The sequence below is a fragment of the Sander lucioperca genome, chromosome 9 (assembly GCF_008315115.2).
Source record: "Sander lucioperca isolate FBNREF2018 chromosome 9, SLUC_FBN_1.2, whole genome shotgun sequence".
Taxonomy (NCBI): Eukaryota; Metazoa; Chordata; class Actinopteri; order Perciformes; family Percidae; genus Sander; species Sander lucioperca.
In genome coordinates, this window is record NC_050181.1 from 11,719,468 (window position 1) to 11,746,249 (window position 26,782).

The following is a 26,782-nucleotide window of genomic DNA, read 5'->3' on the forward strand; positions in this document are numbered from 1 at the left end:
AGCTGCAGCTGAAGAGAAAACTCCCCAGCCCCGCATCATTAGTGGGCCTATTTGCAGAGTGCGCCGCCATTTAGCTCCCTGTGGTTTCACTAAATTCACACTTAACTCTCTGTAATGAACTTTTTGCATTCCTTCCTCAGTAGACCTATGGAAAAATATGAATCGCTGAGGGGCCGTGGGGTGACGTAGTTTCGCCTTTGACCACCACCCTCCGCTAAAAGCTTGTAATTGCGGAAGTGTCTGCCCTGAAACAGCGGCGGAGGGCAAATTACACTCAATGTCCAGCTCATAGCGGCATCAGAGACAAACAAATCATAAACGAGTTGTGAAAGCAGATGTCTAAACCTCTCCCTCAAGCGGCAGCATCACTTCTCCTTTTCTTTGCCAATGCTATTCTAATTCGGAACGTTAAACTGGCCGAGGACCAGCTCATTTTAAGCAACACCTCTGCAAAAAAACTACAAAAGAAACTCCACATGCTGACTGGAAATCGTAGTGACTAGACATCGTGAGGAATCTTTCTGCTGAGGCGCGCCGCCGGCAGAAAGCTCACACTGTGTAGCTCGAGGCTGCGCCTATCAGCGCTGTGATTTACCATTGGACAACACTTTAAATAGCATTACTACAGGTGGGTGGCGTTCAAGCTCGCGCGTTGCTGGAATAGCTGGAGCTCAACAGCATGCAATTATCAGTGTCGCCATATTAGACTTTTTCAACTTGCAGAGAGAGAGAGAGAGAGAGAGAGAGAGAGAGAGAGAGAGAGAGAGAGAGAGAGAGAGAGAGAGAGAGAGAGAGAGAGAGAGAGAGAGAGAGAGAGAGAGAGAGAGAGGAGAGAGAGAGAGAGAGAGAGAGAGAGAGAGAGAGAGAACAAAGTTGATTGTTCAGTGGGCTTCAGGTGAATATTTTTGTATTGCAGATTATTGCTATATGGGACCATGAACTCATCAGCAGGTGCAGGAAACTACCGCAGGGGATCCACCAAGGGAGAGAAGGTAATTTATATTATAAGCCTCCTCTTTCCACTTCTTGCTCACATTCAGTCGGCATGCCTTTCTAACCATCAAGCTTAAAATCCACCGTCGTCACAGCATTGTTGAAGTAGTAGCCTACGTTTGAAGGCGCACTGGTGCGCGAGGAGACGGTTTTATGTCTTTTGCTGCGGACTTACTCTCAGCAGTATAAGACGAGCAGAGTCGTGTTACGTGTTGGTGCGATGTTGTGGCGTTGCTGTCTTCTGCGTCGTTTGTCTTAATTTAAGACTTTTTCAGATCAGATCCAGTTTCCTTTCTGTGTCTCACTTCAGTGTCATATTCAGTTGTCTTATTTGACACTCATTTATTCAAGTGTCGGATCATTTATAGCAATCATTTTCTGGAAACAATATGTGCCACTGTTTTGAATAAATTCCTCTGCTGGTATCAAGGCAAAGGTACTCCATAAAATGTCCCCTCAGTTTTCCATCTGCTTTTAGCAGTAAAGACTCGATAGACCACATCGTGTGATAAGATACTTGTTTGCAAAGTTCATGGCCTAGAATAGAGTGTCTGTCCACAGCTTGTCCATGTGCAGAGAAGCCAATTAGGTTGTCCTGATAAGAGTCTGGTGGTTTTCTATTCCCTCTCAGCTCTGACTTGATGTTTTTACCAGCTTTTATTCCGTAGTCTACATCTGTCAGATTGTGCATTACCTTTCTTAGGTTAGCTGAATGGATTGCTCTTTTTACGATATTCTTACAAAGAAAATGTCACAAATCAACACTTTTTTTTAGCAAAGCCCCAGCAAGAGCATACCATAATGCCATTTCCGAGCAACACTCACAAACAAGATCCAAAGTTAACTGGAATTACACAGGGGGACGCATCGATTGTGGTTTCAATAAGGGACAAAAATATGTTGATGCATGAATCAGGTTCCCTGCATGTGTTACTCTGAGGAGAAGCTGTGAAATATTTAAATTGACAAATCTGTCTGCCTGTAGGGGGCATTTCGTCCCTAAAAATGTTTCCAGATCACAGGCTGTAGTAGGCTATTTTTAGGTGTTTCTGTAAACTGAAGACAGTGCCACATGAGTTCATTCTTTAAAACATATTGTTTTTAGTTTTAGATTAAATATAGCTTACTTGTCACTAATGTACAGTATATGCTATACTTGGGGAAACCCTGAGAACAAGTTAATAGGATGTGGAAAGCTCAGTGTTTTTGCCCCATTGATTCACTGAGTTCATTTAATCACATTTCTCACAGTTCTGCATGTTTTGTTTGTTACCATGCGGTTTCATTTTCTCTTTTTAAATGTGGATGTCTCTGTTTTCCGTGGTGGTTCACTTATTTGTCAGTACTAGTGGATTGTAATACATGAGACTTTGACTGACTCTTGATTCCCATGTGTTTCATTCAACTGATGCTGGAGTTAGTTTGCCCTCTGCTGGAGGCACAATGTCACACACTGACTCGAGATCAAGCTTCCTTGACAAGCTTTTTCCAATTTGTCGCATCTTGACAGGTTTTTCTCTTGTTATTTGGGCTTTACAAGCCTCCAGTCAGTTTATTTCAAACAATTTCACCACATGCAATGAGAAGCACTACCTCTGTATATTCCACATTTTTCCACATTTGCTATTAAACAGCTCAATATAAGCCCAAAAGTCCTGAAGAGTAAAGTTTCTGTGACCAAAGTTTGACTCTTTAAGGACTCCCGGGCACAGCCTAATAAATTCTACCATAATCTGCTGTCAATTTGCATAGAAAATAAGTCATTAAGTCTGGTCGTGGATATCTGAGCTGCCCACCAGAGGATAGAGAAAATTTGGAAAAAATGTAGACATGTCTTCACTAAGACTCATTAAGCCGGTTTTGGAAATACTTTCCTTAACTGGATCAATGGTTCTGACAAAGGAAGTGGTGCCTGAGCCCTTCAATATTACAAGAGGTTGCCCCCAAGGTTCACCTCTATCACCACTTCTGTTCATACTAGCTATTGAACCACTAGCAATAGCAATTAGATCTCTCTCATTCTTAGAAGAAATTTAAACAAACAATTGCAATAAGAGAGTTTTTTGACGCATCTCAGAAAACTGTAATTTAAAGCTACTCCAATATAATTGGCTGATGCAGACATACATAACTCCTGTTAAATTAAATAAATACAACAGTAATATACCTGACCTTTGTTTTAAATGCAATGAGGCTAGGAACATTTATGTCTGGGAGTGTGACAACATTAAAACATTGTGAAGGGAGGTGATCAATAAAACCATGTTCATCTTGTCTGTGAACATTCCACTTGACCCTAATATGATATTGCTGCACCTGTGTCCAACAAATCTGAATCTGATAGCTCAAGAATATACATGTATTGATTTGGCTATACTACAGGTAAAAAGGACTATTGCTCTCATCAGGAAGAAAATGGAGGCACCTACATCTGGTGCTTGGATCAAGAATATGTTGCAATATATGTCAATGGAGAGACTGACTTAGATATTGAGAGGCAAACTGGGGCATATGACAAAATTTGGAGGCCATTTGACCAGTTTATAAAAGAAGAAGACATAGGGGAGCTGTTACTGTGATACTGTCATTTAATTTGCTTTTTGATTGTTGTAGTACGGCAGAGGTTGAGAGAGACATTTTGTTGTGGGTTGGGACGGGTTTCATTGTAACTGCAATGAAAAATTAATAAAAACATAGTGAAAAAGAAAAAAAGAATACTCATTATGGGTATGATCCTGCTCTGAGAATGAGAGAACTCGAAAATGCCCCCCCATCTATATGGATACCAAATTATAATTTTCATCTTGACTCTTTTCTCCTATTGTTTTTTCTTTGTATTTAGTAATTGCAGCAATTTTGACATTACTTTGTTAGGATATTACTAAGTCACAGCCGGGAACAAAACCGCTGCTCTTCACAGCCAAGTGTCAAAATCACAGATCATCAGTCATTGCAGTTATGGTGTTTCAAGCTTTTAATCCCAGCAAATGTTTTAATAAAACTAGTACATATCACTGGTAATCATACCTTTTTTAGGTAGGACATTTCAAGTCAAGAGTTAATAGGAAGTTCTGGTAATTTCTTATAAGAAAGAAGATGTAGTTTTTGTTGGGAGATGCACTATGCAAAGCACTAACAATTATTTTAGGTTAGTGGCTCTTACCAGAACTTATCTGTGCACTAAAATGCATATATTCTACAATTTAATTTGGAGCCCTCTGAAAGTTCAGAAAGTGTCACCACGTTACGTTGTTGATTACGGTTGTCTACAACTGTACTGCATTAAGCTTTTTGCAGTGGTTGTTGTCAGCTGCTGTTGCTGCTTCTGTGGTGAAGCGTTTTTGATGTTTTCTGTGGTGATTATGTTCATGACTGCTTTCATAATGAAAAGACACCCAAGAAGATTCACAAATCCCAACATCCAAAAGTGCTCTGTAGAAACTAGGCTACATGGCCTTTATATTGTATATTTTCTGTTTCTAGTATATTGTAGTGTTTAGGACACTGCACATGCAATTCCCGTCAACAACCTTTCATTCATCATTTTGCATCTTAGATCCATAATTTCAAATGCATTAAATTCAGATAGAAAGGGTACTTAGCATCATTTAATCACATTCAGACATGGCCCAGATTGAATCATTGGCATCCATTTGTACCTCCTGCTCCACAGAGCATAAAATACACTTTATATTTTGCCTTACGGTGTCTTGTCTCATCTGTTGTGCTGGCTGCCTCTGATGCCTGATGTTTTCAAGGCCAGTGCCTTTCTCCTAATTCTAGACTTTCATCATTTGCATTCGCTGACAGTGCTCTCTGTTTCCAAGATACCAATGGTATTGTTTAAAAAAGGTTTTTTTCTGTGGGGCCATGTTGCATGTTGTTATTCACATAGGTTTTCAGGGAACATGATCATAACTTCAATCTGTTTGATCAAGTCAGTTTTGAGTGCAACTGTATCAGAGCTATTTGAAAGTGTGTGTCAAGTATTTACTGGCACTCTGAGCTGAATGTTAAGGTTCCCTGGAGTAGAATCATACAGACAAACTTTCACTGAAATGATTTGTATGCAGCAGGAATATGTACGGATGAAATATCTTTCAAAAGCATTCAGTATTCATCTAGTGAGCCCTCTGTATTTCTGCATTGAACCATTGCACTTTAAATCACCTGCTTAAAATGTTTGTATTGCTGCCCACAGCCACTATTAGCACTACAAAATGACTTTCATTTTCCTGATGTGCCCATACACACACATGCTACTCGCCCATCTTGAATGACTGCATCGAGAGTGATAATGCAGTGGCGAACAATAGCACATTGTTCAAAGAAATGAAATTCAGAGACAGAGAAACAACCAGGGACGGCCAGCAGCAAGGGACAACACCATTCAACAGCCATCATTTGTCACCACTAACTGCTGTGCCATGGGTTTGGCACTCCAGGGAAGGTTTGCTGTAGATGAAAACCATGCTTATAAAAGCTTTCCAGGTTGTGCGGCTCCTGGCCACCCGGGAGCACTGCAAGCTCTTCATCCTGGACACAATCATGCACAGGTTCATCTGTAGCTTCACATGTAACAGATGACCTGATCAAGTTCTGTCTGTAGTAGAAGCCGCTTGCATCTCGCTGATAAAGACACATGATAGCCCCGATATACACGTACTCCTGGACTCCTTCCTATTCTGACAAACAGCGGTGTGTTCTATATTCATATCTTTGCACCACTGCCCTTTCCTGAGCTCAAAGAGGAGCTAGTCTGAGAAGCATACCAAGTACAGCAATGTGAATCTTTGGGATCCACAGGGTGGAGCACTGGCGGGGGATGCTTGGGGCCTTCGAGTTCATTAGCCAAGATAGGTGCTGTGGTCTGGCAGAAGGTCAAGATCAGAGCTGGGATAAAGGCATAAAGGTTTGATGGCAACATGGGACGTAAAGTTATAAAGTGAGTTTAGATTATACATTTTTATGCTGAAAAGTAGCACACACAAAGTAACACTAATGCACATTTCTAAACACATGTGCACCTTTCATTTAGACCTTAGTTCTATAAGGTTATCAAGCCTCATTTTTACAGCTGTGTTGAAAAGATTGCATGCTTACAGAAAAACAATCAAGAGGAATACCCTTTTAGGGATGATTCGCTTCTTCTGATTCACATAGAGCTGTTTGGTATTTATTGATCATGATGTATCACTTTAATTCAGCAGCTGTAGACACCAGTTAGGTAGACCCTTTTTAGATAAGCCAAAACCTGAACTAATGATTTCATTATCCCTATGGTATCTGGGAATAAATCCAGCTCTCTCTCCGGATCTAGACAGCCATATGTGCTTTAAGTGTTTCCCTTAAACATACTCTTATCTGTGATTTAATAAAACCAAAATGCGCAATGTCATTGGTATTTTTGAGTTGTAATATAAACTACTTCAATTTGTCAGTGCCATTGCTAGATTGCACATACTTTGATAATTATTTTGTTTTGACATCAGCTCTTAAAGGGGTGATTGAATGCAAAACCGATTTTACCTTGTCATAGTTGAATAATGACAGTTTAGTGGGTAACCAGGACATACATAGAACCTCAAAATCCCATTGACACCTCTTTCCTCTGCAAATCTCACAATTTGAAACGGCCGCCGAGTTGACATCTCGGCGGCTCGTTGAGATTTGGTTCTAGTCTCTATCTTTGTCACGCCCCAACATTTACATAGGCTACACCACTGATCTGAGGTCAGCTTAGTCTTCTGAATAGGTCGCGCAGATCTCAGAAATTGTTTACATTGTTAATCTGATATTTTACCACTAAATTCACTTCTGAGACTTTTTTAATGCGAGAAATCAACTATGTAGAGGTCAAATATGGGCCGTTTTACGAATTGCCTGCTTTCCTTCACAGACCCCGGCCTGCTGTGAGGAAGATGGAGCTCCGTCACGGCTGGCAGCCCATGGTACTCCATACCCGCGCAAAGTCACCGTTATTTGGGTCAATGGACTATCAAACGCCGCTGCCCTGACAGAGCTCCAGGGCCTGCAGCTTCCCTCTTGCTGCTAAATGGCCGGTGTGTGTGAGTGAGAGCGCGGTCAGCGAGCTTGTTACGCCACCAATCTCTTACCACAGGTTCCAGTTAATCTTATAATGTGTGTAATTATAATGTGTTGAGTTATTTAAACAAACGATCGGGGAAATAAACGCCTCTTGTCCGCGAGTCTCATTGATAGAGCCTGCGGCTGGATGGAGCTCTATCAATGAGAGCTAGCTAGCCTCCTCTTAGAATTCCTCTGAAATTCACAAAAATTCATTAAATTGAAATCGGACACCATAGTTAGCTTTATAAGACCTTGGGGTAGATGTTATATGAGTGGCGTGACGAAATTCAAACTGTAAATATACTGGAATTATGCCGAAAATTATGCTAACTAGCCGCGATCTGTAGCTACACATAGTATTGAAGGGACAGTAGCAGCTAACGAAATCCCTTACGATCACAAACATTCATTAAATTGAAATCGGACACCATAGTTAGCTTTATAAGACCTTGGTGTAGATGTTATATAAGTGGCGTGATGAAATTCAAACTGTAAATATACTGGAATTACGCCGAAAATTATGCTAACTAGCCGCTATCTGTACACATAGGGTTGAAGGGACAGTAGCAGCTAACGAAATCCCTAATGTTCACAAAAATGTATTCACTTGAAATCGGACACCATTGTTAGCTTTATAAGACCTTTGGGTAGCTAGATGTTATATAAGTGGCGTGACGAAATTCAAACTGTAAATATAGCTACTCTTGTTATGCCGGCAGCTGGCAGCCAGCCCCGAGTATTCCAGTAGTCCAGTACCCAGGGAAACGGTGAATTTCACTGGGTATGGAGGTTGCCGCTTTCTCGTTAGACTGTGTGGAGCTCCTAGCTAAAGTCCGACACAAATATGAGACCTGCTGTCTCGTCTCCAATGTGTTTCTATGGGGATCGCTCAAACCAATCAGCGCGCAGCTCATCTAAACATTCATGAGCATACCATAGTTGGAAGAAAAGCTCTTGTTCCAAATAGAGCCATATTCACAGGGTAGTTAAGGGCCTAATAAAATAGCATTCGGGCAATTTTCAGCCCAACCAATGTTACATACCCTATTAGGAGACCTTAAGGAACAGTGTAAAATACCCTATATAATCACTCAATCACCCCTTTAAAATGCTTTAATGGCTATCTAAGTGGAAGAAATTAGTAAATGAGTGTAAGTAAACAAGTAAAGAAAGTCAAGCCGTACACTGTTAATCTTCGTCAGTATGATAAAACACCACATCACTTTTGTGCTCTATAGCAATAACGGCGCTGACCTTTTACACTAATTGCAATTACAGTGACTTACTGTGAGCCAGCAATGTTCTTAATCAGAGTGTATGTCATGGCTGTAAATGTGACAAAAATGAATAGGGGAGATGACCAATCAGGGGGTTGTTCAAAGGACCCTGGGGAAATGCCATGGCACGAAATCAGCCTGTTAGCAGCAATGGCTATAACTATAACCACCATGTCTTGTATTAACTCAAACAACTTTATTATTCCTTGATACACTCACCGGAGCAATTGTTCTATTCCGATGATGAAACCTTATCTTCTGTGGTGTGCATGCAAATATGAACTGTAGCTGTAATATTTATCCTTGTATCAACCTTAAGAGTAAGGCTTTACATTGCTGATTAACATTAAAAAAAAAAAACATTTAAATGTGCAGCTTTTCCCTTTTGCTGTTGTGTTTTTAATTTGAACTTGTAATGTCCCTTGTTCTGTGATTATACTGCCTACTTTTAACTAAGTGCAGCCCTTTATCAACTGCTGCTGTCATCTTGGGTTTGGTGTCTGCGAGCAAATCAAACGTAAATTTAAAATGTAAAATATGAGCTGAAGCCAGGCAGTCATTAGTGATAAACTGCTGCAGCTGCAGGGGGAAGAGTTTTAAACGAGTCCATGAGTCACGGTCAAAAAAATTCAGCTGACTTTGAATATAGGTATTTATGAAGCGCTGTGAAACCTCCAACCAGTTCCCACCACTGGGTATAAAACATGAAGAATAGTACACATTTTGCTCAAACATTTTAAATTAGATACCAGCCTCCGTAGCTGTGGAGTGTAAAACTTGCCCAGTTTGGCAATGTAATGGTGCCTTAATGACCCTGCAATGCATAGGCTACGTCTTCAATGTTCACATCGCCTCAGCATCTTCATTTCACACACAAGCAAAATGCTGAACAGCAGCATCAATACAAACCATGATTCAGGACCCTGAGTCCATATCTGAACAGGGATTGACTGTGTGTAGCCTTGTGACCCACTGCTCTTGAATGAGTTATGAATTCTTTGCTATATGTGCTGTCTCCGCTGGTCTTCTCAAGGTACGGTGCTTCTTGCCTCCGGCTTTTGTCATATTCACTTGAGCAGATTAGATTAAAAAAGTAAAGGGGGGCTTGGATTTTCATTGAAAAATATAACCACTTCTACTTTCATAAAAGCCATTTTATTCCCTCTTTCCCATGATTCTGTGCTGTGGTTTGCTTGAATAAACAGGTTTATGCAGTCTCAGCCCTGGGATTTAATACACAATGCACACAAACACTACATAAATAAAGCAGCAGTGTAGCTTGTGCCAGGCTTCTGTCCTGTTAACATGGCTTGATGTGTGTGTGTGTGTGTGTGTGTGTGTGTGTGTGTGTGTGTGTGGGAGGGGTGGTGGAAGACAGGCAGCATAAATACTACTTGGGCTTAATCACAAAACCCAACTGCAAAGAGGACTAAATTGATCCATTTCTTGTTAATGTGTGCACACACTCAGATTGGAAACACACATACACACACACACACACACACACACACACACACACACACACACGCACACTGGAAGGAAAAAATGCCTCGCAGGCAGTATTGGTGCTGATATGTCGAGAAACAATTTGTTTTTATTGTTTATATATACAGTCTGTATGTCTAATTTACTTACACTATTGAACTCTCCTCCTTCGCTGAGAAAAGTCTTGTTAGGAGAGTTTAAGTGTGTGTGAGAGGGAGTGAACGAGTGGGAGTGAGCCAGGGAGGGGGAGAGGGAGGGAGTAAGGACGAGAGAGATAAGTAACCCCACACACACACACACACACACACACACACACACACACACACACACACACACACACACACACACCCCAATGGAGACAATGCTAGTGTCTGTGTGATTGATTCACCCTGTGAGGAGAGAGGAAGGCGTATTGGTTGGGCTCCTGGACCCCTGGGTCATCCTCTCTCCCTTAGATGGAGGGGAGTGAGAGAGGGAAAGGAGGGTGGGAGAACTTCTCAGGCACCTACAGCAGCCTCAACTTCATAGCACAAAGGTGTGAGCACAGCGAGGGGGGGAAGGCAAGTGGCACTTTTCACCATGTCTGTCCTTATAGCCACCCAGCTGAAGATAGACACCAGCACTGCTTCCAGAAGGGTAAGGGGCCCTTTTAGCATGCATGGCACGCTGTGTGGGAATGTCCGTGTTTATGGGTGAGTCTCCTGCTCCTGACAGAAAAGGCTGCTGGCTGTTTTTGATAACAACTGGACAGGCAGGAAGGGGGCGGCGAGTCTCAATGTCCCTTCTGAGGATCTTGATGGACAAATGCTTGCCGTTTAATTTTCTTTTAAGTGCTGACTTCTAATGAATGGTTGGTTTCATATTTTGTGGAGAATGCTTACTGGCTCATTGTTATTCTTTGTGTTGTGTTGCCATCTTATGACTTCAGTGGGAGCTGGTCATTGTGGGGAACAGATGGATAGAAGTACGTATGCATTGTTGTTTGAGATATTTGGATATTTCAAATGACTGGTTTGCATCCCTCGTTAGCATGTTCTGAATTTAAACATTTTGTTTACTCTTTGTTTATATGAAAATCATTCAGATGGCTTTGAGATCAGCAAATTGCTCAGCTTCGACTAAATTCTAACTTTATGCTGCTCTCCTTCTTGCATGCAAATAGGCTGCAAGGGAGATTGATGAAGAGTAGATAACTTGTGTTCTCAGGCAATTAAACTGATGTAAAATGTAAGAACAGACAATCTGATGGTGATTGTTGAAGAACAGAAGTGTTGTTGTTGTTGTTGTTGTTGTTAGATTAATGAATGGTTTGTGTCTATATCTCTAAATCCATATTCAGCAGAGAAACACTTAAGTATACTCTAAATGCAAATACTTAGACATTTCAGTATTTGAGATAGTCTATATCAACGACGTTCCACTTCCGGGATTGTTCAGGTGCCGCATGAAATTCTGCCGAATGTCCCTCTTTTTTAGGCCGGATGTCCCACACTTTCCACTTCCTTTGGCATTCTAAACCTGTGACGCCTTATGAGGACTATGGTTAACTGCTCCTCAGATCTCTGCAGGGTAAATCCAGACAGCTAGCTAGACTATCTGTCCAATCTGAGTTTTCTGTTGCACGACTAAAACAACTTTTTAACGTACACATGTTCGGCAAAAATAAGTTGTTTGGCAAAATAAATAAGAGGCTATTTTGCGGAGGCGCCATCATCGTGTCCCTGGTTAAGTACCGCCCAAGATGATTGTGATTGGTTTAAAGAAATGCCAATAAACCAGAGCATGTTTTTCTCCCATCGCGGAATGTTGTGTGGACTAGCTAGACCCTCCTCCGCAGTGCTGTGAAGGAAGGTCTGGCAAAGCAAGACTAGGTAGAGATGTCTAAGAATGCATGTAATTAGATACATATGGACTATTAAAGCTGCAGTGGGTAGAATGCAAAACAAACGCCAAAATTTGAAGTAGGGTGGGACCTATTCCTGCAGCTCTCTCTTCCCTCTTTGTCACACAGACAGCATGCACAGAACAGCAAATAGGAACGCTCTTTTTTTCTGAAATGACCTGGGATTGATCAAAATCTTTTGTGATGGCTAGATTTTCTGAAGCCTAAATACAGAGCCAACAGGAGATGCAGAAGTCTAGTTTTCTCTTAGACCACTTTACTTTAATTACAATATGTTGAAAGATTATTATGAAATGTTTGCCCAATGACGGCAAAAATTAAGTGCTTATCACAGCTTTAAATGACCAAAGGGATGTTATGGTATAATTTGTAGCACCAGAAAAATCATGCAACCAATATCTGAAGAAAAAGAAAGCGGGAGAAGCAGGGTAGTTTAGGTCATGTTTCACACTACTCATGATAATCTCCCTCATTTCATTCATCGCAACCCCTTTTCATCCCTGGGTTTTGCTACACACACTATCTATCCACACACAAACACACATGTAAAGATAAATTCTTAGTGACATGCACTCTTGTTTGATTTTTCTGCTCTGTATCTTCCTCTTCTCCTCCTCATCATCTGCTGCAGTTACAATCCACGACTGTAGTCTGCTGCTCCCCTCAAGTCTATTCTACAACATCATAGCATTAAACTCCATTTCCTCTTTGACTTATCTGCTGCCATTTCAATTTGGGCTCAGTACATAGCTTCCCTTTATCCGTAATATACTGGAAGATTCAGCACTTATTCTCAGCAGATGATAATAATATGGCAGCTCCAACAGGCAATATGCTTTGCTGGTTTTAGTGCTGGAAAGTAGTTAACAAAGTTGAATTTTACACACGCCTCAGTAAATTTTTTTTTTTATAAATGAGCACTTATTAGAATCACCATATATATATATATCACGTGAATGTGATTTTCCTGAAAATTATGCATGAATTGTGGAATCTACATGAGACTCAGTACGTGTTTATGCTGATTTTTATACCATATTATCAAGTTAATATGAACCAAACTAAATTCAGCAACTTACTCAGTGATTTGTGGAGGTTTTCAGATTTTGTGCAACGGGCCACAATTATAATAAAGTGTTGTGACTTGCAAGACACAGTAATTGAATTCACGGCTGTTAAATGGCCCCAAATGAGAAAAGAGTTGTAATGTAGTGTTCGGTTGTAATTCAACGATAACGTATTCCACTGCACAGTCCTATTGACTTTGGCCTTCATCGAGACATAATTAAATTTTGATTAACACTGACAGAGGGAGATGTTTCTACCCTGGGAGCAATGGCTATCATTTCTAAACATGTTCAATATAACATTGTGATCCTAATTGGAAATCCGTTGTGTGACACACATACGTTTAATGCTGACTTTTGTTCTGTTCAGTTTTCATTCATCCACTTTGATGGCATCTGTCTATTTGTATGTCTGTCTGTCCGTCTAATTACTGTATTTATTTATCTAGCTATCTAGAGCAGGGGTTTTCAAAGTCCCCCAAGTGCAACATAAAAGAAAGTTAATGCTAATGTATTTTGTCACTCCTATTATTATTACTTGTCTTAATACTATTTGAGGGATAATCATGCTCTAGAATTTGGAACTACATTTCCCATAATTTGGGGTCTCTTGAAACAGGAAGTACAATGCTGCCTCGGATGAGAGACAGGTGGCTACAAGTTGAGTCCAGCTTTTTAGCATTTGTTTTTCATTTTGGCAAATTTGCACCATTAAAAGTATGCCGAATAAGTACATGTATTGTGTCTGTGTGTTCGAATGTCACTGAGTTACAGTATGACTCTGAGATTTTTGACGCAAAGTAGTCTACAGCAATTGGGCGCTAAGATTTTTTAAAGTAATTAAAAACAAAACAACTCAACAATATGTATAGTAGGATATAATCAATCATATATGCTGTGAGGGATCTTGTCCTCCCTCTGCATTTGGCCACAAGTTCTCATCAACATCACATTAAGCTATGTCTTCTTTTTCAGCTAAAATTGCAATCAGCTGTGTTTGAAATGCTTATTATTTCATTCTATTGTAAATGTTCTGCTAAGATTTTCTATATATTTCAATATGGTTGCTGCAGAAATGCACACATTGTTCTATTTTGAATATGTTTGTAAAAACAGTGTGTTTGCATTACAAATATGTGCAGCAGATGTTTTGCAGGTGGTTGAATATAAATGACAAAAGTCTTTCCCGTCACACTTCACAGTTTTTAATATTCTGTATTCTAGAACTAGTTTGATAATTTATGATGTGTAATTCCTGCTTGAACGCAGGTTCTTCTGATAATTGAACCAATTTGATGTATAGGTCTGCAACTCCGTTTAATTGAATTTATGATGACTTTGAATCAATGTGATAATAAACTACGGCCCATGCTGTCTTGAGGCAAGCTTTAAGGCACACTGTAGTGTCCACTGGACAGCAAAGCAGGGGCATGCAATGCGAACCAGGCAGCAGGATGATAAAAAATAAAATAAGCCTTTTGCTGTGGTTGACTCAGCTCAACATCAAGGGAAATCATTAGTGTCTGGCTAATACCAAATAGAAAATGGTGTAAAATTATGTGATTATGGTGGGCTGTAAATAAATCCATTCTGTGACATGCATGTAGAGAGGCGCAGTAATTTCCTTATACAGCTGAGTGATGTTCGGAGGAAATTAGATATTACTGCACATCCACCAGACATTGATTGATTGATCTGTTTGTTCTTCCATTGAATTCATTTTTGAGTCATTTTGTTGCAGTGTATGGCATGCTGGTGAAAACCTGTTAGCCTGTGGTTGCATTTCAGTTAATGCAAACACATTAATATATATATATGCTATTAGCTTATATATATATATATATATATATATATATATATATATATATATATATATATACAGTGCTCAGCATAGGTGAATACACTCATGCTAAAGTTGACTAAAAAGAGGAATAAAAAATCATCTTTTGGAAATTGATCTTAATGCCGTAAATCAATAAATGTTCTGATGTGATGATGTGGGGCTATTTTAATTCCAAAGGCCAAGGGAACTTTATCAGGATGCTCAGTATCATGGATCCATGAAATAACTGGCCTTTAAAAATAAAAATCTGCCTGCCTCTATCGCAATTTAACATAGGGGTGTACTTACTGTATTTTAAGGAAGAACATTTATTTATTTATGATACATTATTCATTCACAAAGAAAATTGGTGTCCTTAAAGGTTGGATTTTTCCAAAAGATGATTTTTTTATTCGTCTTTTTAGTCAACTTTAGCATGGGTGTATTCACTTATGCTGAGCACTGTATATTATGAATCATGTGTGACACTGAGCCTCAAGCTCTTTACCCCACCTAACCCGGTTTTACATATTTTTGAATAACGAAATACTATAAATGGGCTTAAAGGCATACTAAGCAATTTCCATTTTTGTCAAACAGCGACCCCTAGAGTCGCTGTGGATTACTTGTCTTTAACGTTACCGTTGCTGCTTTTTAGCTCTCGCCAACGAGTGAAAGACGTTTTCTTTTCCTTGACTCTTCCGACTGCGCTTTCTTTGTTTTCTTCGTCGACTCTGCCATGATTCACTTCTGAAATGTGTGCTAGTGTCTTACGTAGAGGCTGCTTCATGTTGTTGATGTACTGTATTTGACGTTGTGCTGTAAGGCAAGTCATGATTCTCGCGAGATTTGGCGGGGCGCCACCTCTCAAACCTGCATTGCTGGTTTTGCCAGCGGCGTCCACCTCTGCTTTGCTATCGGGATGATTCGCCCTACTATGAGTTTGTTTACCATCAAAATGACTTCAAAGTTGTTATGTTAAGGTACAACTCTTGCATAGTATGCCTTTAAAACAAGTCCAGTCAATTTTCATTTATATATTACAAATTTGCCTCAGGGGGCATTACAGTCTGTATATCATACGACACCCCCCTTCGCTTTCGACCCATCGCTTTGGATAAGGAAAACTCCCCAAACAAACTGCTTTAATGGGGTAAAAAATGGAAGAAACCTCAGGAAGAGCAACTGACGTCAAGCTTCTTCCAGGTGTTGCCAAACATCTAGAGCGTGAGCCACACATCCTCCTCTCCACCTGGAAAGAGGACAGGCTACACAAACACACAAAAAACGAAACTGAAGCAACATGCTTCATGCAATTTTCTTAAGGTGTGACAGTAACTCTTATAGCTAAAACAGAATATTTGTTACACTATAACACGTTCTACTATTTTTTTCCCATGCTAAAAAACTTGCTAACAAAACTAAAGTGACTGTATCTTTTACACAGTGGTGTGATTTTCCCTGCAGTCCTCCGAGCGTTCCAGCACCCTGTGGAGCGTGTACTGTAGGCACTATTCTTTTAGCTTTTAGCACCTGTGCATTTTCAGTTAAATTATATGGTAATTTTTGTGTAATAAATCCAAAACTGAAATCAAAAGCAAACTCACCCAGGGGAGTTTATTGAGCCCCATAAAGCCTTAACTCGCAGCATCATAAAGTGCTCAGAAGTGCATTATGTCATTATGATTAAAATGCATCTGTTATGAGATTGAAATATACTGTAAGTTACTTTAGTAACTTTTAGCTCCTACTAGCTCCATCAGTGCCATTAGCTACCCGCAGAGGTATTAGGTATGCTGCAGCTATCATAATTATATCCGTTATGATATGCCTCTCCACACGCCTCTAATAACGCAGAACTTGACTACAGTGATTTTTGTGAGAGTGGGGGACGGCGAAGCTCCAGTCAGCTGCTGTACTGTGAGGAGACGATATGGGAGTCAAACTGAGCCCATGGCTCCCGGCACGGTCCTGAGGGGAGCGTTAAAGCAGCCAGGCAGTTCACAATAGCTCTCCAACACGGTGAGGGGGACTGGAAGACATCTATCAGAGAGGCTGGGATGGATGTCAAGTGACTCAGACCTATTTCCCCAGGTGTGCGCAGACCCAGGAAAGGAATTTATGAACTAGAGAAACAAATGATGACAGGGACCAAGGCAAGCCACTGTGTAAGATAAGGCAGCCGGAAGCCCAGATGTTTAGCCCAACATCATAAATCTCTGCTGCAATTAAAAAGCATGCAGAAGTTTTAAAGAAAGTTGTGATTCAGTTAATTATGAATCATACTCAAAGTGAAAGGACAATTGATTTAAAGTGAAGAGAAAGGGAGGAATAGGGACTATAGTTATAAAAAGGCAGAAATGTCCTATGTGCTCTTGTTTTTAAATGAATGCCCAAACCTTTGAAATCAATATTCTGTATTGTAGATACATATCCTATTTTAAGAGGTTACATTCATAATTCAAGCCATGAATCAATGAGCCTCCAGCAGTTCTTTTCAGAGCTGGAGATGACTCACCATTTGTCAAAAAAAATAATTAACTGAAACTTGCTCTTTGTTCAAAGTTGAATATAGAATATTTCCATATCTGCTGTTCGAGTTTGTCCGCTTTGAGTACACTTTACAAAAGTTTACCAAAATGAACTTGATTTCACTTAATGGGAGATGCAAAACAGTGCAATTCAACACTTAGTATGAGCTGTATTGAGCCGTGCTTTAGCGCTGCTTTGAAGTTGTACCCGTGTGAAGATGACCTATTTCCCAGAAATGGGCTCGGCCCCGCTGGAATGAGAGTTTGAGCTGCCACAGTGAGAGGCTGAGGGGTGTTCGCCTGTGGCGTTCATGACAGGGATGGCAGAGATTTTAACACTTTGACTCGAGAGCCTTTCCCTCCCTCCACCACATATAAGCCAATATTCTGCATTACCCAGAGAGCTGCATTGGCCTCTGTGAGCATTTCAAGCATTAAATGTAGTGTATGAGCTGAATAACACGTGTGGATGTGGACTGACTGAAAACTGGAAACTGCATACATTAGGGGAGAGACAATTTCATGGGATTTTAAGGAAAGTATTTATAAGACTTGAATATGCTGCAGGGAGGGAATTTTCTTTTCTTTTTTTGTTGCAGGACACCGGTGATAATTGCTGCATGTGACTTTCTGGTTTCTGGAAAATGGAAAAAAATGTATAGATTCATTGATCTCGACTTTAGCTTTTCAAAACTCACTGGATTTGTAGGCCTACAGCTGCATTTTCTGAGAAAACGAGCAAAAACAGGAATATTTGTTGTTACAACTGAAGTAGGTGTGTTGTCAGCCTGCTCTAATCTAGTGCGCCACAGAGAGGCACTCGAGCTCCGTCCTGGGACTAAATACATGTTGTATTTGGGTGAATATGTTATGACCCCGTTCATGAAATCATAAATGAGTGCGACTTGATAATCAGAGGTTTTAAATGAAGGTACATTCAGGTGAAACTCGCGCAGTCCCGGAGCATGTTTGTGCGTAAAACAGCAGCCAGAGAAGTGCAGTGACAGTAACTGATCTCTCAGTGCTAGTCACTTCTTATGCAGAGCGCATCTGCGGAGAGTACCGCCGGGCTCTGTGCGTCCTTCATGCGTGAGGACGGTCTGCCAAAAACAGAGCCGAAAGTGTCGAAACATTCATCTTTTGCTCTTTTATTTTGTGGACAATCACCCGGAGTCTGATGGGGATCGAATATCTGATCGGAAACTCGGCGCATCCGCCTGCTGTCTCGCTGTAAGGAGGCATCAGGAAACTGAAGAGGGGAGACAACGTGTTGTGAATACTGATGAGAGCAACTATTGACACCTTCAGCCCACCAGTCTGCCGTGCGCCTGGACATAGCTAAAAGGACATCGGCTTTATTTCGGTTTATCACTTCAGACTGCGAGTCGTCCACTATCCACTTATTTACTAGGTCGGTATCTTCGCCTTATCTTTTTTTGCTCCATCCCGGATGTGAAAACTGGCTGCCTGCCATCGGTTCTCCTCGAAGCGCACAGAAAACCAATAGATCTGCCCAATAAAAACCGACTCAGGCGAAACTCGTCTGTGGCTCTGACATGCTGTAAGTTGTTTTATCTGGACATGACCTATAATATGGCTTTGCTGTATCAGAGATTCACCGGGAAGATTAATACGGCCAATTCCTTTCCGCACCCACCTGAGGCCAGTCACCTTCTCGGTGGACAGGTTGCAGACGAGGACAACGCAGCGAAGACCCCTCAGCAACTCGCCGATGGCAGACCTCACATCCAGTACCGCAAGAAATGCTCGAGGGAGGATGAGGATGTAAGCCACTTTTACTTTATTAGCCAACATAGCCCTCCCTTAGCCCTCCCTTATGAAAAATCTCCAGATGTTTAGATTGGATACACACTCAGACAGACATGCATATACAGTATAAACACGCACACAGTCATAGGCCAAGAGTATATCCCTGGAAAGTTGTAAAAGGTTGTTCTTTATTCTATGGCATCTTAACTCTTGCTAGAATTTGTTTTTTGTGTTTGGTTTGGCATTATAATGTTTTTGTTTTTGTTTTGTTTTGTCAAGCTGTCTTCAGATTCTGTTGGATAATAGAGCCTGTGAGCTGGCCTGGTACCTGTGTGCCTTTTTGTCAAATATGAAATCAAAGGTGATAAATGCTCTCTGATTTTTTTCAGAGCATCCACCTCATTGACATGTGTCTAACAGATTAGGATGATGTGATTTTCTGTAGATTTTGTGTGTCTGTAGGGAGAGCCTGCACTTTCCTCTGACACTGTCTGTGGTGCTGAAATTGCAAAGCAAATTCATTCAGTCACAGACTGTGGCAAAACATGGATGTAGTCTGTGATGTCACCCCCAGTGTTTTGAATTGATGATTTTAGAGCTTTGATTTGAGTTTTTGTGCTGGTCACCATCTTGGCAGTTAATGCACTGGAGCCAGAAAATCTAAATTTAGTCAGAGGGGATGAGTTGTGAAATTGTCTTCAAGACCAAACACCAGCTTCAGTACAGTTTGACCTGCTACTGCTAGTTATTCAGTTTGTATTTTTAAAGATAAGTTGCACTTTTTTTGGATAGGAATCCTATCCAGTTTGGAGCTACTCAAAATGCACCAACAATGAGAGGATGTGAATACGCTGATTTGGTTTGGTCCATTATGTTTGGTCATGTTGTTGTAGGTACATCATTGCCATTATTATTGTTCAAACGTATATCTTCAAGTGACATACAATTTAATTAGGATCCCTCGTATAAGATATGTGGCCTATAATTTACACTTTTAGCCTCATAACTATTACATGTGCCTAATGAAAATAAGGCTTTGCTTTTGTCTACTGTATGGACATATAGTATTTGTGGAACTTTATACCACTTTGAGTTGTGCAGGTTGTATTTCCAAAAGTGTATTTCTCTAAGAATGTACACACAGCAAAATGCAGAACAGCTAATACAAATAGTTAAAGGTTTATCAAAATGAAACATATTGCAGAACTCCTCTCCAACTGACAGTGCTTTATTCTACAAACCTTTTTGGCTATCTTGCCTTCATCATGATGGTTGTTTCTGGTTTCTTTGTATAGTTTTTTTCCCTAACTAAACAACTCAGAGGCAGATATTCACGGATTAGCCCCCCTTGAACCAAAGATGAGAAACCAACAAGCGAACACAGCTGCTTTAGTATTTGGTTTGAAAAATGGTATACTCTCTGCCTCTATTATTAAGGCCTTATGAAGTGACTTGTTAACTTAACACATGTGTTTTGCTTGTTTGCAGATGACACTAGTTCAAACCTACAGCAAACAGTGTGCCTGACTGGCCTTTTATCTTTAAATAGCTGAACCTCTGAATTATTGATGTCTGTCACATCAAGAACCAAGTGATAAGGTTGGCAACAAGCCGAACACTGACACTGCTTGGGCTGTCAACAACAACACCTAGGCTGGACACAGTGCTCGCCATGTTTCCCCTATTTTTTTAAGAGCTCATTATATGAGATACTTTACTGCTGTAAAATTCAAATTCATGATTTTCTCTAGCATTTAAACCTTAGGATTGGATTTTAGGAGTGTGACCAGGAGGTTGTTGTGCTGCTGGATTTCCAACATATTTATTAGGTTTACAACGTTAACCTTGAGGTCACCTTTAGTCCTGATGTCCCGCTGAGTCGTGCTAGAGCATGAAATTGCCTTTAGCCTCAGGAGATGAGGAGACCATTTCAAGGAGTGCTATTTCCACCCCCCTCCCCCCTCAGAAAAAAGTTTTAATGGCTATCCTTGTTTCCATTTATTTTGCAGAGGAAAGGGGCACAAATTGACTTGGAAATGTCATTAATTTAATTGAAATTTATCCAAATATTTACCTGCACGATTGTTCATCCTTTTACTAAAATCCTTCAGTTCCAGATTGGAAAAAATGGAAATAATTAGATTTTTTGTTAAAACTGTTTAATTTGTGTACTGCAGCATTCATTGCCCATGTGTGTGTTGTGGGATTGACTAATTATTGCTGCACTCTGTGTGTCATCATCAGTGTTTTATGGTCGAGTCACCTAGGGAGACATCTGCAGTAGTTCTTTTCCCTCGTCAGTACCATTTACTGCAAATAGAAACCAACACCCAAGGGTCCTTAATTCATTGTTGTTGTAAGGTGAAGAAAGGCTGATATTTTACATTCAGACTGAAGTCCTGGGACACTTTTATGACCCGGCCTGTATTGACTTTTTCTTTATGCACAGACAAAAGCAGAGAAAATGTAAGCATTTCTCTCTGTTTTGTGTCTCACAGGACACGTGACTCTACGGGCGTAATTATTCATCCAGGTTCTCACTGAAATACTTCAACTTTCAAGTATTTGTTATTAACTTTCCCAACACATAAATGCAATAATACATCCCCTTACAGGACATTATTAAAGAACTGATAAAATAACAAATCTGTGCACATAATAGTAGCCAATACCAATAAAATAAGACAAACCAATAAACATAAAGAATACAATGGAATGCGATATACATACAAAATTTTAATGAAAATGATTAGTCCTTACAATCAGAGATTCAAAGGAGGTAATGCCCTTCAATGAATCAATGTCCATAAATTCTGTTATCCTGTTTTGAATCGCAGGAAACTGGAGTTCAAAAGGAATGAATCATAAATTACCCTGTGTGATTTAAGTGTAAAATGTTATTCAGATACTACTGCCAAGGGCTGACACACACACACACACACACACACACACACACACACACACACACACACACACACACACACACACACACACACACACACACACACACACACACACACACACACACTGTGCCTTCTACTCACAGATACTCCAGATCTGTGCTTCCTTTGAGGTCCGGAAGCTCAGATAAATCAGCCAGACGGAGCTCAACAAGAGCAGCCAGATAAAAAAAGAAGAAGACAGCAGCGAGCTGTGATAGGCTGTCCTCATTATCTCTGTGGCCAAACTAACTGTGTATGCTTCAGGTGACGACTGCTAACTGATGGCCGCCACTGGCTTAGTTACCCGCTGCACTCATCCAAAAATGAACATGACATGTCGTAAGTGAGGTGTTGTGATCACGTTTTACCTGCTGTTTTATCTGACAATGGCACATGCAAAGATATGGTAAAAACATGTTACTTGATCATGGAAAATTGTGTATGACCATGTACTGTTACCTCATTAAGCAAAAACATAAATGGTCAGTTCTTAAATATCTGTCTCTTTAGCTGCTAAATGCTTCACTATGTTCACCAACTGGTCACTTACTTTGTCTATGTGCTGTTTGGTGCTAAGCAGGTAGCACAATGTAATCAAAGTGGTGAGAGTGAACCAAAACAGTAAAGTTGTGGGCCGTAAACCTAAACAGTGAGCTGAGGGATACTGAAACGCTCTGTAGAGCTGAGGGGAACTGCAGAGTTTGTGATGCAGTAATTCTCATCTCTTCTCATTTGATGCATTGTCAATATAGACAAATTGATGATAACAGCTGTAAGGTCTTACGCTTAAACTTAATAACAAATTTGGGCCTTAATACAACATGCAATAATGTTTATTTTTAAGAGCACTTTCAAAAACCACATTACAAAGTACCTCACACAGGGCAACACAAATTTAACCAAAATAATAAAAGCTATTTACAGGTAAATAAAAACAACAAAAACAAACAAGGTAAAACTAAATCAAATGAAAGACAATTAAAGAAAGAAACTCAATGCAAGGTCGCTGACCATTTAAACCTGCACGCAGGAAAGGGCACACAAGGCAAATGTGCTGTCACCCAGGCAGCGCAGCTCCTCCCTAAGGACAGCACAGCGTCCTCAGCAGGACCTTTTTCTCGGCGTTGCCATGGTTGCAAAGGTGGAGAGGGTGAGGCTGTATAAGCTCTGGGAAAACGCACGCCGCTGCTCGCTGGCGACTCTGACTGCCATCTGGAGATGAAGCAGCTCTCACATTGCACACTGAGCGCCCTGTGCTGGTGTCATGCAACATGCTACGTCCACCGTAATTAGAATTTGCGTGTTTTTTTTCCTCCTCCATTCTGAAAACAGTCATTCCCGTTTGGCCTCTAATGAAGCCTGTCCTGTTTCAGGGGATTCGTTGCTGCTGACAGACTTATTCACTATCGACCTGTCTTTGTTTTGGTTTTTTATGCTTCTCTGTTCCCAGAGGGCATCCCAACAGGTCCTCCATCCCCCACCCGAGCACCTCAACGCTCTGTTGAAAAGCCATCGATCATCCCCCACCACACTGCCCTTCCCCCACCACCTCCATGGACCTGTCAACAGTGCGTCAGCAGGCAGATGCCTTGCTGGAAGGCTGTGCCTCTTCCTCTTGATGATTTACTGTATTGTTACACAAGCTGACAGTGGATATTAGTCAGTGTTTAAATACAGAGGAGCCTTATTACTCCCTGATGAGACGAGGATCCTGCAGAATGGATGGCACTGACTGAGTTTCAGTCTTGTGGTAGATTTTCTGCTCTAAAGATCATGTGAAGTAACAAACAAATCATTGGCTGTCATCAAGCCTCCACGTAGGCAGTTTTATTCACATCACATTTGAAATCCTCTTCACTTATCACTGATAACAGGAGCTGTAATCTGTGTGGTTCAAATGTAGTCAGTTACATATTCATGCAGTAATAAAGACACTCCTTTTTGTCATTTGTCATTTTGTCACACTTGATGGCAGTCACATCCCCTCCCTGCTTTTCACAGGAGATTAGCTCACTCCACAGATGTAACTTCACTGTGGATCTTAAAAATGTCTTTTTACTTTATGTGTGTGTGTGTTTGTGTCGCTAAATATAGTTGCCTTTTAATTCAGCTTGTTCCTATCGCCTTTTCTTTGTGTTCATGTCTCTGTTTAATGTTTATAACGTCAGGCTGTATTTTCAGTGTTTTCCTTTTGAGGATTAGCTTTATTTGTAGCGTGGTTGATTAACGGCAGTGTAGCTATTTTGGAGGGAGGAAAGAGTATTGTAGATCAAGCGTTAGTTTATGCAAGAATTGTAGATCAAGTGTTAGTTTATTCCTTTTTCTGCCAAACAGTTTTAATCCAGTGGATTGTGATTTCATATTTCATTGATGTTTAAAATGCCAAGCACATGCAGGAAATAGCTTTTTCATGCACTGTTTCTGTTTTACCACTAGAGACTGTTGTGTTACAATCAATGCACCAACTCTACACTGTACTGTACACTTTAACATATAGTACGGTAGATAAGCTCAGGCTTTGGCTCTGGTTCACACAGACTCAGACAGAGTATTTGCCCCTGCTGTACCGCCAGTACTATGAAGCCTTAAATCATACTTGTATTAAAAAACAAAACAATGAAAGTTGCTCTGGTTTCCTACACAGCTTCTGTAACTAAAACCAACCAGCTGCCACAGCTAAACGTGTCTCATCCAGATCCAGGAACATAATGTCACCTCTCATTAGGATTGGAAAGGTTATATGGTCACCTTGCAACATCAGCCACATTGAAGGATTTCTGACCTGCACACACAGACAAAGGCCTTTTCTGGCATAGACAGACAAGAGAGCATCAGTGCAAGGCCTAACTGGCACATTTAATTCAAGAGGGGGGGAAAGATCAAATGATCATATCGGTTGCAGAAGGTGTGCTGTGAAACCAAACATTTGTTCAGCTGTGTCTTTGAGCAAGGCCCTGGATCCTCCCTTTTACTGAGACTCATCTTCTGTTACTGTGCAGCAACACTTCATGTTTACAAATGTTCCTTTATCTAATCAAAAGAGAAAATAATCTGGAGCAGATCATTAATAATGGAGACAGAACTTTAAAGCAAGTGAAGGAAATTTCTGTCGGCTAGAATTAGAGCAGCAGAGTAGAGCTGCTATTTCTCCCGAGCCCTCTCACAGTCTTTTCTCTGGGCTGAGACTAGGAAGCAGTAATCTGTTGTGTCACACGGGCAGATTCGCTTATCGACCATACCATGATACAGCAACGACACACCCCTGGGAGACACGCACGCACTCAGACACACACGCACGCACATAATTGAACTGGTACATAAACACAGAATGGCAAAGCAGGAGGGCAAAAGGCAGAGCTGCAAAGTCAACAGCGTCATGTCACTGTAGTAAATCCTTAAAGGGATATTTCGGAGTAATTTCACCCTAGGGTCCTTTGCACCATGACCTCGAGCCCCCCCCCCAGAAGCTTTTTTCCCTTGTCTAACATTGGTCGACTTAGCGCTATCAGCCGAATGGCTTAGTGCAGGCGCTGATGGAACCAAAGGAGTATCTCGTAAATTACCCCACTAATAATGCACCAAACTTGGTACCAAACTTCTACAGTAGTACAAATAGGTTCTGTACTCATAAAACGAGGCATTGGAAAGTTTGTAAGTACACCATGAGTTTATTTAAATAACACTTGCCTGATGGCTTCTACTCTTTGCTGCTACCGCTACCGGCAGTAAGACGAGTGCTAAGGGACCGTCTACAAACTACAACACGAAAAGAGATACAACAAAAATATTTATTAATTTAACTTATTTGGTAAAAGTAAGTGCTGTAGTACAACTAACAGGCGACAATCTATAATTGAGGTAAGTTTGGAGACACTACCTTATTTAATCATTAAATTAATAAATATTTTTGTTGTACCTCTTTTCGGTGTTGTAGTTTGTAGACTTGAAATTACTCCGAACCATCCCTTTTTAGGTGAAACAACAACAGAAGCAACAAGTAACTGTAGCTTTTGTACATTTGCAGCAACAGTGTCACTGCAGAGTTTTGTTGTGTTAGTGTTTAGACCCCTGTATTGATGCAGTAGCTGTTCTTTAGTATCAAATCTGGTTAGCTCCTTCATCATTTTTTGTCCTTCTAGCAACACCATTGGCCTCAATTGCTCAAATAGAGACGATACGCTTATTGACTTTCTTGCAGAGAGTTAAATAAGATGGATACCACTCTCATGTCGGTCCGTTAAAGATGAAGCTACAGCCAGCAGTGGGTTAGCTTAGACCGGAAACAGGGAGACACAGATAACCTTTGTCGAAAGCTAAAGCTCAACATGTTATATATCATTTGTTTAATTCATATAAATAACAGTTGCCAAGTTACGTCAATCCCAAAAAAAGAAATAACTAATTTAAATGTTATTGATTCTTTAAATCTAAATATATGCAATGATTGTGCCTGCATGGTGTACTCTTGGTGTGCAACTCTTGCAGATTCTGTATTTCTGTCATTGCAGGATAGCAGGTGCAACTAATAAAATGTAATGATAGCTGTGTTCCATTGAGGTGTGTCAGGTAATTCAGTAAACATGCACTACACCAGGGCTCTGGCGCCTTGAACACCTAAATCAGGGGTGTCAAACTCAATATCACTAAGGGCCACACTGGAAAAAGAGAATCACATCAAGGGCCAGACATTGACATGCTTTTATTTCATCGAAAAAGTAAAATATCTTTGACTCAATTATTGCATGTCTCATATAGTCTTCTCACTTACAGTTTGGTCCACATAAAGCCCTGAAAAAGTGAGCAAAAAAAAGAAAAACAGTTTCCCATGTTTTTGGTTTGGCGCACAACTAGGTGGGCCGAAATGTATTGTGAACCTAAATTGATATGTGGGCCGGATCAGAA

At 40.6% G+C, this 26,782-nt stretch overlaps 1 protein-coding gene across 4 annotated transcripts in view; it reads left to right on the forward strand.

The window, feature by feature from the left end:
* LOC116046072 (dipeptidyl aminopeptidase-like protein 6) overlaps positions 1–26,782 on the forward strand; it is a 116,273-nt gene that overhangs the window by 19,355 nt on the left and 70,136 nt on the right. Inside the window, exons 1-2 of one of the 4 annotated variants that reach the window (XM_031294240.2) lie at positions 385–628; positions 917–992. In XM_031294240.2, the coding sequence (XP_031150100.1) occupies positions 936–992 (57 nt within the window). In that variant the 5' untranslated portion in view covers positions 385–628; positions 917–935. Of the gene's footprint in view, positions 1–384; positions 629–916; positions 993–18,203; positions 18,954–26,782 lie in introns of those variants that run through there. The other 3 variants (XM_036005418.1, XM_036005420.1, XM_031294237.2) reach the window with 3 other exon arrangements.